Raw genomic sequence first — 14,853 nt, 5'->3', positions numbered from 1 at the left:
ACCTCATATTACACGAAACTGATGGGCTATTGGAACATTTCCATTTTATATCCAGATAGTTGCATAACTCATGCCTTATGCCCCATAAATCTATAGATGCTAGGTTTCTTTACCGTAGTAATTCTAAAGCAGGAGTATCCTGCTAAAAGCCTTTTATATATAAATTCTTTTTTTTTTTTTAAAGCAAATACCATTAGTGTATTTGCCAGTTATTAGCATGCTTATAAGGAGATTAGACCAGGTCTTCTGCCCTCTTCTTTCCTGGGAAAACCTCCTAACCCAACAAGAAAAAAAAATACTTTAACTCTTTCCTCTCCAACAGATTAACTCATTTAAATTCAAATTCACTTATTCACTTTTTTTGGTATAAATAATGTAAAATATATTAAGAAGGAACTTTAGACATGTTTTTAAAAGTCTTTTATTTCATTTGGTTTGGTTTAGTTTTGTTGGTAGGGGGTGGATTCAGAAGAATAATAAATATACAGCAGATGTAAATATATCCTTACCACCAAGAGCAATTTGTTGTACTTCTTGTGTGTGTATGTATGTGTGCACATGATATACAATTCTTTCTTTTATTTGACCTTAGGATATTTGTGAACTCATATGATGTTTTTAATTTTCAGTTTCTCTGTTTTTCTCAACCTAACCCTCAAATCAGGATGGAGATCCAGTTCGTCCAGGAGTGGCCATGACTGATCTTGCCACTGGCCTTTACGCTTATGGAGCCATTATGGCTGGATTGATACAAAGATATAAAACCGGAAAAGGACTGTTCATTGATTGTAACCTACTGTCATCCCAGGTACCAATCCAAATAGCATTTTAGATAGTGGCATAAAAACATGTATCTGTGTTACACTTTTTCATATCAAATCCTGTGGTCACATGTGCAAAAACAAAAAAAACAACAGAATTTCCCCCACCCCCCAAAAAAACCAAAACAACAGCAAAAGCTGTTCTGTTTTGGTGTCCTTGATATTGTCTTATTAAAATAAATGGACCACGAAGATTTTGTTATAATGTAGACATTGCTGTTGAACCAGAATTTTAAAGACTGTTTTTTTTTTTTTTTTTTTTTGGTGATATGCGGGCCTCTCACTGCTGTGGCCTCTCCCGTTGTGGAGCACAGTCTCCGGACGCGCGGGCTCAGCGGCCATGGCTCATGGGCCCAGCCGCTCCGCGGCATGTGGGATCTTCCCAGACCGGGGCACGAACCTGTGTCCCCTGCATTGGCAGGCGGACTCCCAACCACTGCGCCACCAGGGAAGCCCTAAAGACTGTTTTTATTAGAATAGGTCTATTACTGTTTTTGACACAGGAGTACAGTTGTTTCTATTTCATGTCATGCGAGCTCTGTAATTTCTTTTTACCAGAGTTTATTCATCTTTTTTGTGCTATGGACCCTTTGGGTAATCTGGTGAAGTCTGTGAACCTTTCCTCAGAATTATGTTTTTAAATGCATAGAATAAGATACTTAGGATTACAGAGGGAGGTAACTATATTGAGATGTAGTTATTTCAATGTAAAAACCAATTTTGTGTTATAATAGTACATATGATGTTTTATTAATACATTAAAACAGGATATCTGTTAGTGGATTCAGTAACTGTTGCAATTTTGAGGTAGTGTTGAGCATGAATGATATTTTGAGATATCTGCAACTATAAGAAAATATGTAGAATATTTACTGGTGATCAGGTCATACTTAGGTACTGCTAATACTACTGTGGTTTGTTGTCTACCTTCATAATTGAAAAAAATGCTAAATTTTAGCTAGAGGTTGATGAAAATAAAGATATAATTTTTTTTTCATTCAAGTTAATTACTTCTCCAAATTCTTACCATAAGCTCCAGATTAAGAACCCTTGGTTTAGATAGCTGTCAGTTATGTTTGCCTCCTTTTCACTGGATCAAACCTAGATGCTGTACCATATGTGGAAGTTGATTTTGAATAGGTAATTTTTCAAGGAGGGGAAAAAAAGAAAACATCTAACTTGTACAAGGAGACATTTTACTGTGGGAAAAATTACTTCATAGACAAAGACCTCAGTTGGGAATTTCAGATTTAAATGGCATACATGGGAAAATAGAAATCTTGGAACTCTGCTTTGGAGATTTTTTTCTTTTAGACAAAATTAAGGTAGTGCATAGACGTAAAAAAACATTAATACGATTGAAAGTGAAATACTTTTTATGAGTTTTCAACACTAGCTTTGAGTCACAGTCGGGGTTTTAATGGTTATAATAAAAGGGTAAAAGAACTCTCTCCAAATGAATGATCTCTCTTCTTAACAGAGAAGCAGATGTCAGGTCTGGGAAGAAGCTGAGTTTTTTCCTTCCTCCCCTAATTTTATAGCTGTAAGGAACTCGAGGTAGGTTAAGTGATTGGGTAAAATTGCACATCCAGTAAATATGGGAGCCGTGAAGATTTCATAGGTGTGTGACCTATGCAGTCACAGAAGGCACTAGGCTTAATTTAAATGCTCTGCTGTCACTGCCTTGAAATTCTTAATATTTTTTGAATGAGAGGCCCTGCATTTTTCATTTTGCACCAGTACTCACAAATTATGTAGCTGGTCCTGTATTTGGGGCTCTGCTTAGGTCTTCAGATCTCTACCCAGACTACTTTTCTTATAATATGTCAATGATGAATTAATTAGTTTTGGAAAAAATTCTCTTGTAGAGTATTATAGAGTTGAATTCTCCTCTAGCACCTAACCCAGTGATTCACAGTCTGGAGGTGTGTGGTTCCATGGGGGTGGGCATGGAGGTGGGTGGAATCACTGGTAGGGCTGTTTCAAAGTGAGGGTACAGTAAATGCAAACTCATGCACACTTTGGGTGTGTGTCTATATTTGTTGTTCATGTTGCTCCTTGAGGCTGTTAAGTTCCATGTGTGCAGGAATAATGTTTGTTCTTGCTTATAGCGGTATCCTCAAAGCCCAGCCCAGTATTTGTCAAATAGCAGGTCTAACAATCTTTGGAGATCAATCAGAGAACCACTGTTACCAATGGGTATGCCTCATAACCCTTAAACTTGCTTAGGGAAAATTAGAAAAAAGTAGAAAATCATTGACTTAGGATAAGTCCTTGATAAACAACAAATGATGAAATGATTTGCTTTTGGCAAACATGGTAGCAGTGATTTAGCCTATTGTGCTGTAGCTAACCCAGTCAAAGGTAGCTAAAATTATTAGTGTATTTAAGGCTCATTAGCTACCTTTTTATAATTGACATATAACATTATATTAGTTTCAGGTGTAAACATAATGATCCGGTATTTGTATGTATTGTGAAGTGGTCACCTCAATGAGTCTAGTTAGCATCCATCACCATATATAGTTACAAAAATTTTTTTTCTTGTGATAACTTTTAAGATCTACTCTTTTAGCAGCTATCAAATATGCAATATAGTGTTATTAACTGTAGTCACCATGCTGTACATTACATCGCCATGGCATTTATTGTATTATTGCAAGTTTATACCTTTTGACGCCCTTCACCCATTTTGCCCATGTCCTATCCCTCACCTCTGGCAACCACCAATCTGTTCTCTGTAGCTATGAATTTGGTATATTTTTTAAATAAAAATTTCAAAAAATTTTAGATTTTATATATAAGTGAGATCACATGGTACTTGTCTTTCTCTGTCTGACTTATTTCACTTAGCATAATGCCCTCAAGGTCCATCTATGTTGTTGCAGATGACGAGATTTCCTTCTTTTTTATGAATGAATAATATTCCAGTGTATGTACATACCACATTTTCTTTATCTCTCCACCCATTGATGGACAATTTCATTGTTTCTATATCTTGGCCATTGTCATTAACTACCTTTTAACAATAAAAATTTGTTATGCCTTATTTTAGAGCTTTGCACTTACACATCTACTATTTTATTTTGCTCTCATAATTATCATTGGAGGTACGTAGGTAGATCAGGTATTTCTATTCTCATTTTACTTATAAGAAAACTGAGGCTAGGAGAGGTTGACCTACTTGAGCAGCAGAGTCACAGCAAGACCTCTGGTTTCTGACGTCCTGAATCATTCTCTTTCCCCTGCTTAATGAAGGAAAAGCTTTGACATTGAGGGACAGGCAAGCTCCAGCTTTCCTGTGGTGAAGCTAAAGGGGAGAAGGCAAATTGAGTAAGAGGCAGGGGAAGCAAAAGAGCACTCAGTAATAAGGAAACACATAGTAAGACTGCCCCCACCTCCCCAAAGCATGCCGAGAGCTACAGTAAGATAGTGCAACAAAGTGGGCTCTTCTGGGTCATTATCTAATCATGTTTAGATCCACTGAGTGAAAGCCATCATGGACTTTAACCTGATGGACAAGCGTTTTTGTTGAAATATGAGAATTTTGAGAAAAAATAGCATTTGGAGTCATGGGATGACTGGATTTTTTGTTTCAGCTCTAGTCCACTGAGCAGTAACTGTATCCCAGGCTCTGTGCTAGGTAGCTTGGAGTGGGAGGTGACATAGCTGTTCAAAGTTTACTAGTAGAGGCAGCCAAGTTGTATGGGAGAGTTGGAGGTGATATATAGTTCCCTGTGGTTCCCTACGGGGTTGCAGAATGTGGTTGGGCCTCATATATCATGCTTAGGAATCTGGATTTTAACTTTTCAAGGCTTCTGTTTATAAATTCTGTTAGGTGATGGTCTTTCAACCAAAGACTATGTCTCCTTGGATACTGCTACCGTTGCCACATTCAAAATAACCTCTGAGCTGTGAACAGTGTTACAGAGTTTCAAAGGGCAGTGGTACAGGTAATAATTTATGCTGAAGCCTTCCTGAAGTGCAACACAATGGGTGATAAAAGCCTTTTCGTTCTCTGAACCCACTGCAGCCTAAGCTCCGTTTTTCGTTGATTCTTTGCCTCTGCCCTATTCTTTGGCTCTGGACTCTCTTTTCTTCTCATGTGTGCTTCTCTAGCCTTGGGCATCTCTTTTCTCTGTCTTTTTTTTTTTTTTTTTTTGCTTGTCTTTCTTTCCTTTCCTGTTTTCATTCCTATTCTGTGCTTTCTCCTTGTCTCTCCCCTTTTCTCCATTCTTCATTGTGAAGAGCTAAAGTTTTAGCAATTCTTGTTCCAGATCTTACATCCTTCCACTGTACCACCCAGGAAAGTTTCTGAATTTTTCAGTAGTTCCCATGGAAGAGAAAGGAAGTGCCCTTTCCTAGAAGTCCCAGAACACAAGACTGTGACTGTTAAATGACTGGGTTAAGTGAAATATTCCTGAACCAATTAATGAGTCCTGAAAGATAAACTATATTGATTGGCTTAAGCCATTCCCGATACAAGGGACAGGGTTAACTCCACCCAAACCACATGGCTTTGACTGGGGAGAGATGATTTCCTTGAAGAATGGTGGAGTTATTTTTTGGCCAGAGGAAGGGGAAAAGGATGATAGGGAGCCAATCAACAGATGTTCACTATACTAACATACTGGGTTGTTTTGAAGTTCTAGTGCAACAAAGGATATGGCAAATTCTTTGTCTACTAGAAAGTATACTACTGATGAGTAGCATTAATTTTATTAGGTTATTGAAAAAATATTTCACAATGTTAGAAATATGCTGAGATTAAAAAATGGTTATTGACATGATTTTATCATAATTATTATATCTTTTCATATTAGAGAAATCTTGACTAACTTCACTTAGTTTGTCAATTTAAGATAACATTTGTAGATTTTAGATCTAAAAACCAAACCACAAAATGATTAAAATCTGCTTTATGTAAATAGGAAGTGCTATTTCTAGATACTTTTCAAAGTAACGTAATAGGAAACTTCACCTTTTAAAAAATGTATTCATTTTCTTTTTTTTATATAAATGTTCACTTGCATTAAGCAGATAACATTTGAACTTAATTTCAGCTGCCTGGAAAATGACTGCCATTTCATGCAGTGGTAAAAAACATAGTTTTCTACTCATTTTGATTGCATTGCATAGGATGACAAATGAATGATTATAACATTCAGTATCAGTTGCTAAAAATGAAATTTTGTACCCCGTCTCTTAGAAGTGATCTAATGTACAATAGACAAATTGCACTTGATTTGAATAGTAGCTAATAATTAACTCAGAAATGATTGCCTCAACCACAACAAAACCATTTCATCATAGAGACATGACAATTGTCGGGATGTGGTTTGTAGTGGGCACCAAATTTTTTGTAGTTTCAAGGCTATAAACTTTTAACCCTTGTCATAAAATTCTTTGATTTTTTTTTTCTTAGTCTTAATATGATTTAAAGTTGTCAACTGAAGATTGTCTAATGTCAGCATCTAAACAGTATTCTTTACATGATATTGGTAAATAACAAGGAAGTGGGTTTGGATGTGGTTCCAATTATTCTGTTGCTCTTATTCTTCTGTTGTGGCTTACAGAAATATCTTTTGAAAGTTTTAATATCCTTCCTGTACTTAATTGCAACCAGGCTCCCCTAATTACTACTACAATGAGTTAGGTTTTTTTTAGCACCAAACTTCTATAATTATTTTCACATATAGAATGTTTTGGAATTTTTTATTTCACCTTTTTTTCCTTGTTTGTAGATTGTTCATATTTAGGGTAGATGAGATTTTAACTCATTATTATAGCACATTTTTATGGATAAACTTTTGAATTCAAACAAGTATAATAATCTGATACTTTTGTGTTTTTTAGATACACCTGTGTTTTTGCTTTTCCTATTTAATCTATACCTTTAAAAATTTATTGAGTTATATTTTACATATCATAAAATTCATCCTATTTCAGGGGTGATCGTTTAGCAGTTTTTAGTGAATTTAGTGAATTTTGCAAACATCACCATAAATCAGATTTTGAAATACTTTATAGTCACCTCTGGTCTGGGTCTTACCCATGAGGCTAGAATGCACCAGTTTTGACTGGGGAGGGATGTAAGGCTGGGCTGACTCAGAAGAATTCAAGGACTATTAAGATTTCTGTGAGCCCTAGAAAATTTTGCCTTTATGGGTCCTTTCCTCCATAAAAATGTTAAGAATTATATTTATAACTGCATTCATATAAAGATGAATATAACTAATTATTGTGTGTTTACTGGTATTACATATTCATTTTTTTCTTCAGATTTTAAAATAAATTAAAATTAAAACATTACTGTGTACTCCTAAAGTATTGTGGGCCTTAGGCACTCTACCTAATTAATAAGTCAGCTCCGGAAGAATTACCTTGAGAACAGTCTCAAATGTCCCAATCTGTGAGGAAAGACAATCCTGTATACAGGAAGGAAGTGGCGGCTGAAAGTTAAGATTATCCTGAAGGGTAAATAGAGGGTGGAAAGATGGAGAAGCAGCAGTCTGTGACCAAAGAAGTTGAGAGACTGGAGTAGGGAGAGGAAAAAAAAAGGATAATATCAGAAAGTTGAAGAAATCTGGGAACTACAAATTTGCATTTGAATTTCCTAATGCATTCCTGTCTTGAAGGTTCATGCCAGCCTGACAGTCTTTAGTTACTTGTGGCCAATTTTTAATCCTCGTCTAACTTCAGTTCTTTAATTCTCTAAGGCTTCCCACTGCTCTATCAATTTAATTTCAGGGGATATATGAATATTAAAATTTAAATAATATTAAGATGAGTAAGTAGGTAGATAAAGACACACACAAAAAATGAAAAATCAGATGACTTCCAAAGAAAACTGCAAAGATTTTAGAAAATCTATTATTTTCTGTTATTATTTTATACTATTGGTTGGATTGAATACAAGTTGACTGCATTACAAAACACGGTTCACTATTTTTTTTTTTTAAAGAAGATTCAGCAAAATATAAGTATTGAGAGGATGCTCTGGTTTTATATAACTGAAATCTTTAGTTATATTCGTGGACATGTCATATTTTTATATGACATGAGCCATAATGAGGGAAACCAGGGGTTTTAACTTGTAATAATTGATAATTACTAGTGGGAGAATATCTCAAAGGAGAATAGAATAAAACCAGAAGACAAATTTCATTGTGATCTAATTTAATTCTCATTAGATACTTTAAAACAATTTGGTGCTTTCAAAATGTTCTGAAAAATAGAAACATAATTAAGATAAAGATATAAAAGAAATAGGAGGAGAAAGAGCCATTGGTGTTGATGGATATTCCCCGAATTTAGATTTTCTCATTGAAGGATCTTGTAGAATAGTGAACTTAATTGACTGTTCCTAAAGGTGGGTTTAACAGTCTTAGAATCACCTCTGTTCTCTATTACTAGAGTAGAACAATTTATTTTTGTTGCTAAGTTAATCACTTCCACCTCCATCTTGGTACTTTCTAGGGTCGGAAAATTTTATGTAGAATAAAATGTAGTAATTACATCCTTCTATATTTGCTAATTAATGGTGACTCTTTACCTGTCCTAAGTTATGGACCAACCGATTCCCAGTGGAATCTATTTGGCCCCAACTATTATGTCATCATTGCAGCTAAAGGATAAGTAAACCATTGGCAGCAAGCATGGTGACTGAGATTTAATTTCCAGGGAAATCACTTTGGTTCTTCACAGAATGTGTATGAGGAATAATGCCGAATAATTTTTAATTTTTTCGTAGCCTAGAGTCATTATATACCACCAGTGTAAAATAAGATCTTGATTAGCTGAAGTGCTTAGAAATTTTGATATTCTGGTTGATTTCATTTTCTAGTTAATTGAGGGCTAAAAGGAAACTGCTTTGGTTTCAGCCATTTTTATATGCTTAGTTTACTTTTCCATTATGGTAAATGCCATATACTAAATATATTTTCACTTTAAAGTTATGATGTTGGTCTCTATTTTTTAAACCCATTGATACTCACTCTAGGGACTAAGAAATTAAGTTGAATCTGCACTCACGGAATCCATCCATCCATCCATTATCCATCTTTCCATCCATCCACACTTGTTTCTTATGCCAGATTATACAATAAATGATAAACAAGCCAGCAAGTTTCCTGCCCCATGGAATTTACATTGTAGTTGTATATACAGACAATAAACAAGTAATAGTGATAAATTTGCATAAGGATATGCAACAGTTTCATAAAGATAGCAGGGATACTTCTGTTAGCCAGGGCAAGATGTTCCAGATGGAGAGAACAGTTAATGCAAAAGCCTGAAGCAGGACAAAACTTGGCATGTTCTAGGCACTGACAAAAAGCCCAGTGAAAGACATTCTTTAGAAGTTGGCATTAGCAGTAAATCTGGCCATTTATTAATACTTATCTGGAGAACAAACATGAGATGTGACATTTAATTTAAATAATAATCCAATATTCTATGACTAGTAGGCCTGTTAGAAGTTAGAAGTCAGTTAGAGGACTGTTCTTTTTTGTGGGGAGTGAATTTATTGTCAGGGTACTAGATCAAGCTTGTAGAGCAAAAGTTGAGTTCTGGTGCTGTTTTTGTAGAATGATAGTAGAAGCAACACAGAACGGCAAACAGTGTTAGTCTTTTCTGCCTCTTGGGCTGACTGGAGACTGGTATTGAGAAGGTTGAGACAGTTTCTGGAAAAGGAGTGCTGTGATTATTAACAATAATAATATAAAGGTGCAACATTGAGAGAGTGCTATGAACTTGCTGACCTTGGAGTAGATGCTGTATTGTATAGGCTGTTTATATTCTCCAAAGTTGAATCATTGAGAGTGACTTTAAAAACATCATAAAACTTAGGTAACATTTACTTTATACTAAACACAGTTCTAAGCACATTGCATATATTAACTGATTTATTTCCCCAACAGTTTTATTATTCCCATTTTACTGAGGAAGAAGCAGAGGCGTAGAATAACACTGTAACTTGCCCTATGTCACACAGCCAGTAAATAGCAGAGTTGGGACCTGAACTCAGTCTGGATCCAGAAACTGTATTATACTTATCCTTAAGGGCATATAAGGTGCTCCCAGTATTCATTCATTCATTTATTTATTCACTTAAATGTTTATTGAGCGCCCAATGCCAAGCACGCTGTTATTCTTGGCAATGTTATGGTGAATAAGGATGACTGGGGAATATGTTTTAGCTTTTAAGAAGAGTGTACAAATATAACAAATCTTGACTTGTCTTTTGGGAGGATGATTTTGATAAGTAATGTGGTCAGCACTGAGCAATGGAGCTTAACATAATGACTGTATATTGCTCTGTATCTTGCAACCTCGCTGGGCTTGTGTTTTTAGTTCTAAGAATATTTTAGTGGATACTATAGGATTTTCTATATACAAGGTCATGTCATCTGTGAATAGAGATAGTTTTTCTTCTTTCTTTCCGGCATGAACACCTTTCATTTCTTTTTCTTGCCTCATTGCCCTGGATAGAAAGAACCCAAGTACAATGTTGAATAGAAGTGTCAAGAACAGACATCCTTTTCTTTTTCCTGATTTCAGGGCAAAAAATTCAGTTTTTCACCACTAGTATGATGAAAGGGTGTTGGATTTTGGCAAATGCTATTTCTGTAACTATTGAGATCATTAATTGGTTTGTGTCACTTATCCTATTAATATGTTATTTGATTATTGATTAACATTGATTAACAATTGATATTGATTTTTGTATATTGAACCAATTTTGTAATCCTTGGAAAAATCTCACTTGGTTATGTTTTATAATTCTTGGTAAAGTTGCTATATTTAGTTTGCTTGTATGTTGCTAAGAATTTTGAGGTCTGTATTCAAAAAGGAGAATTGCTCCATAATTTTCTTTTTTTGTGATGGTTTTCTTGGTTTTTGGTATCAGAAAGATACCTCATAGAACGAGTTGTTTTCTCCTTTTCTAGTTTTTGGAAGAATTGGTGAAGAATTGGTACAAATTCTTTAATTATTTGGTAGAATTCACCAGTGAAGCTAAAAAAGTCTGGGCTGCTGCTTTTTTGTTAAGTTTTATGATTATTAATTCAATCTTTCTACTTGTTATATGTCTATTCAGTTTTTCTATTTATTATTTAGTCAGTTTCAGTAATTTGTGTCTTTGTAGGAATTTATCCATTTCATTTAGGTTATTTAATTTATTGGCATATGATTGTTCATAGTATTCTCATGGAATCCTTTCTGTTTCTGTAAGGTCAGTACAAATATTCCCTCTTTTATTCATGATTTTAGTAAATGAGTCTTCTTTATTTTTTTCTTGGTGAGTCTAGCTTAAGGTTTGTTAATTTTGTTGATCTTTCCAACAAACCAACTTTGGATTTTATTGATTTTTCTCTATTGGTTTCCTGTACTCTATATTTCATTTATTCCACTTTTATCTTTAATAGTTCATTCCTTTTGCTAGTTTCAGGATTAGTTTGTTTTTCTTTTTGTAGTATCTTAAGGAGGAGTGTTAGGTTATTGATTTGAGGTCTTTTTCTTTTTTAATATAGTTGTTTTCAGTTATAAATTTCCCTTTAAGAACTGTTTTAGCTTCATCTCATAAGTTATGGTATGTTGTGTTTTGTTTCAGTCATCTTAAATCACTTTCTGATTTCCTTTGAGATTTCTTCTTTGATCCACTGGTTGTTAGGAATGTGTTGTTTAATTTCCACCTGTTTGTGAATTTCCCAAATACCCTTGTATTTTTAATTTCTTACTTCATTCCATTGTAGTTGGAGAACATTCACTATGTAGTTTCAGTCCTTTTACATTTACTGAGCCTTGTTTTTGGTATATCTTGGAGGATGGTCCAGGTGTGCTAGAGAAGAATGTGTATTCTGCTGATGTTGTGGAGTGTTATATAGATGTTTCTTTGGTCTAGTTGGTATATATGGTAAAGTTTTGTGGAGCTGTCAATTTTGAGGAGCTGTCAATTTTTTTCTAAAACAGCTTCACTATTTTACAATCCCACCAGCAATTCATTAGGTTTACAGTTTTTTCACATTCCTGTCAACACTTGCTATTCCCCATAATTTTTACTTTAGCTATTATAGGGGGTCTGAAGTGGTTTTGATTTGCATTTTTGCATTTCAAGTCTTCTATTTCTTGGTTGATTTTCTGCCTAGTTGCTATATCTATTATTGAAAATGGTATATTTAAGTTTCCATCTCTTATTGTTGGATTGTTTTTTGCTTCCTTCAGTTCTGTCAGTTTTGCTTTATGTTTTGGGTGCTCTGCTGTTAGGTACATATATGTTTATAATTGTTATGTCTTATTGATAAATGGACCACTTTATTATTATAAAATGTACTATTATTATAATTATTATATATTATTGTATAATTATTATTATAACTATTATTATAATTATATAAATGTATTATAAATGTATAAAATGTAATTTGCTTCTAGTAACAGTTTTTGCCTCAAAGTCTCTTTTTTCTGATATTCTCAATCTGTTTTTGGTTACTATTTTTATGATATATTATTTGCTAGGGCTGCCATAACAAAGTTCCATAGACTGGGTGTCTTAAGCAACAGGGATTTATTTTCTCACAGTTTTGGAGGGTTGAACTCTAAGAACTTTAAGATCAAGGTGCTGTCAGGGTTAACTTCTTCTGAGGCCCATGAGGGAAGGAACTGTTCCAGGCCTCTCTCCTTGGCTTGTCAATGGCTATCATTCCCTGTGTTTTCACATCATCTTCCTTCTGTATATATCTGAATACAGATTTTCTCTTCTTGTAAAGACATCAGTCATACTGGATTAGGGCACATCCTAGTGATGTCATTTTTAACTTAATTACATCTTGAAAGACCCTATCCAAATTTTGGCACATTCTGAGATGCTGGGGTTAGGACTTCAACATACGGATTTTGGGAGAGACGCAATTCAGCCCATTATACATGGTATATTTTTTTCATATTTTTACTTTAAATCTCTTTGTGTCTTTGAATCTAAAATATGTCTTTTATAGACAGAATATAGTTGGATCAATTTTTGTAACATATTCTGCCAATCTCTGCTTTTTTTCTTTGCCATTTTGCTATTGTTTTCTAAATTCTGTGTCTTTTGTATTTCTCTGTCCCTCCATTAATGCCTTTTTATTGTTAAACAGTTATGTTCTAGTGTACTATTTTAATTCCCATTGCGTGTTTATGTGTGCACATGTGCATGTGCGCCCACACGTATTTTCCATATTTTCTTAGTGTTGCCCTGGGAGTTACAATTAACATTTTAATCTAAAGCAGTCTAGTTTAGATTAATACCGACATCATTTGAACAGCATGTAAAAACTTGCTTTGTTATAGTATAGCTTTGTTCCCTCCCTTCCTCTTTGTGCTATTATTGTCATACAAATTACATCTTTATACACTGTATGCCCATCAACACAGGTTGACCACTATAGCTCTATTCAGTTCTTTTAAAAATCAGGTAGGAGAAGAAAATATTTATAAACACAGTACATTTATACTGTCTTTTATACTTACTTATTTTAGTTAGTTTTACTGCTGCTCTTTATTTCTTTGTGTGGATTTGTGTTACCGTCTGGTGTTTTTTGTTTTTCATTTCAGCCCTTTGGTATTTCTTATTGGGCAGGTTTGCTTGCAACAAATCCTTCCTTTTTTGTTTACCTAGGAATGTCTTAATTTCATCTTTATTTTTGAAGAATAGTTTTGCCAGGTATAGAATTCTTGGTTGACGTTCTTCCACCCATCCCCTAGCATTTTGTATATGTTATTCCACTGCTGACTGACATCTATGATTTTTTTGTGAGAATTAAGGTGCTAATCTATTGAGGATCTGTTGCGTGTGATGAGTTGCATTTATTTTGCTACTTTCAAGATTGTCTCTGTCATGGGGAGGGGAAATGGTAAGCTGGGACGAAGTGAGAGAGTGGCATGGACATATATACACTACCAAATGTAAAACAGATAGCTAGTGGGAAGCAGCTGCATCGCACAGGGAGATCAGCTCGGTGCTTTGTGACCACCTAGAGGGGTGGGTTAGGGAGGGTAGGAGGGAGAGGCAAGAGGGAGGAGACATGGGGATATATGTATATGTATAGCTGATTCACTTTGTTATAAAGCAGAAACTAACACACCATTGTAAAGCAATTCTACTCCAATAAAGATGTTAAAAAAAAAAGTTAACTGACAATTATATATTAAAAAAAAAATACTCCGTGCTCCCAATGCAGGGGGCCTGGGTTTGATCCCTGGTCAGGGAACTAGATCCCACATGCTGCAACTAAAGATCCTGTGTGCCGCAACGAAAATCCTGCACATGGCAACAAAGAACTCTCGTGCTGCAACTAAGACCCAGCGCAGCCAAATAAATAAATAAATATTAAAAAAAATAAAGTCTTTATTAGGTACAACACCGGGCTTTCTCACAGACAGTTTCTATTGCCTGCCTTTTTTCCCCCTATGAATGGTCATACTTTCCTGTTTCTTTGCATGTTTCATAATTTTTTTGTTGTGGTTGAAAACTGGATATTTTAAATAATAGAGTGTTGAAACTTTGGAGTTCAGATTTCTCCTGTGCTCAAGGGTTCGTTGTTGTTGCTATTCATTGTTGTTGTTTTTTTGTTTAGTGACTTTTCTGAATGAATTTTATAAAGTCTTTATTCTTTGTCTTTTGAAGCCACTGTGTTCAGTTAGCTTAGTGGTCAGCTGATGATTAGGCATAGAATTTCTTAACTGCCTTGAACCAATGTATCTCTTCGCCTTTGCTGAGACACTCTGTGTGTTGGGACAGAGTTTACAACTCTTCTTTCACTCGTGCTTGTGCAGAACCTCAAGGTCAGCTATAAGTAAAATATTAGGCCTTCTTGGGTCGTTCTTGTGCATGCACACAGCTCTGCACATGCATGTGCCCTTCTAGATTCCCAGGAATATGTTGGAGCTTTCCAATATTCCCTGTGGACATCTCTTTACCCAGTGTTTCCTCTTCAGTTTTTGGCTAGCCTCTTGTTTGCTCCAGTTGGTATTTCTACCTCAGCCAGCTAAT

At 34.9% G+C, this 14,853-nt stretch overlaps 1 protein-coding gene across 2 annotated transcripts in view; it reads left to right on the top strand.

The window, feature by feature from the left end:
• SUGCT (succinyl-CoA:glutarate-CoA transferase) overlaps window positions 1–14,853 on the top strand; it is a 689,175-nt gene that overhangs the window by 88,242 nt on the left and 586,080 nt on the right. Inside the window, exon 8 of one of the 2 annotated variants that reach the window (XM_033862875.2) lies at window positions 665–808. The exons of the other annotated variant lie outside the window; for it this stretch is intronic. Within the exon in view, the coding sequence (XP_033718766.2) occupies window positions 665–808 (144 nt within the window). The remainder of the gene's footprint in view (window positions 1–664; window positions 809–14,853) is intronic. 2 annotated transcript variants of the gene reach the window in all.

This window comes from Tursiops truncatus, chromosome 9, assembly GCF_011762595.2.
Source record: "Tursiops truncatus isolate mTurTru1 chromosome 9, mTurTru1.mat.Y, whole genome shotgun sequence".
NCBI classification, from domain to species: Eukaryota; Metazoa; Chordata; class Mammalia; order Artiodactyla; family Delphinidae; genus Tursiops; species Tursiops truncatus.
This window is presented reverse-complemented; position numbering and strand designations above follow the sequence as displayed.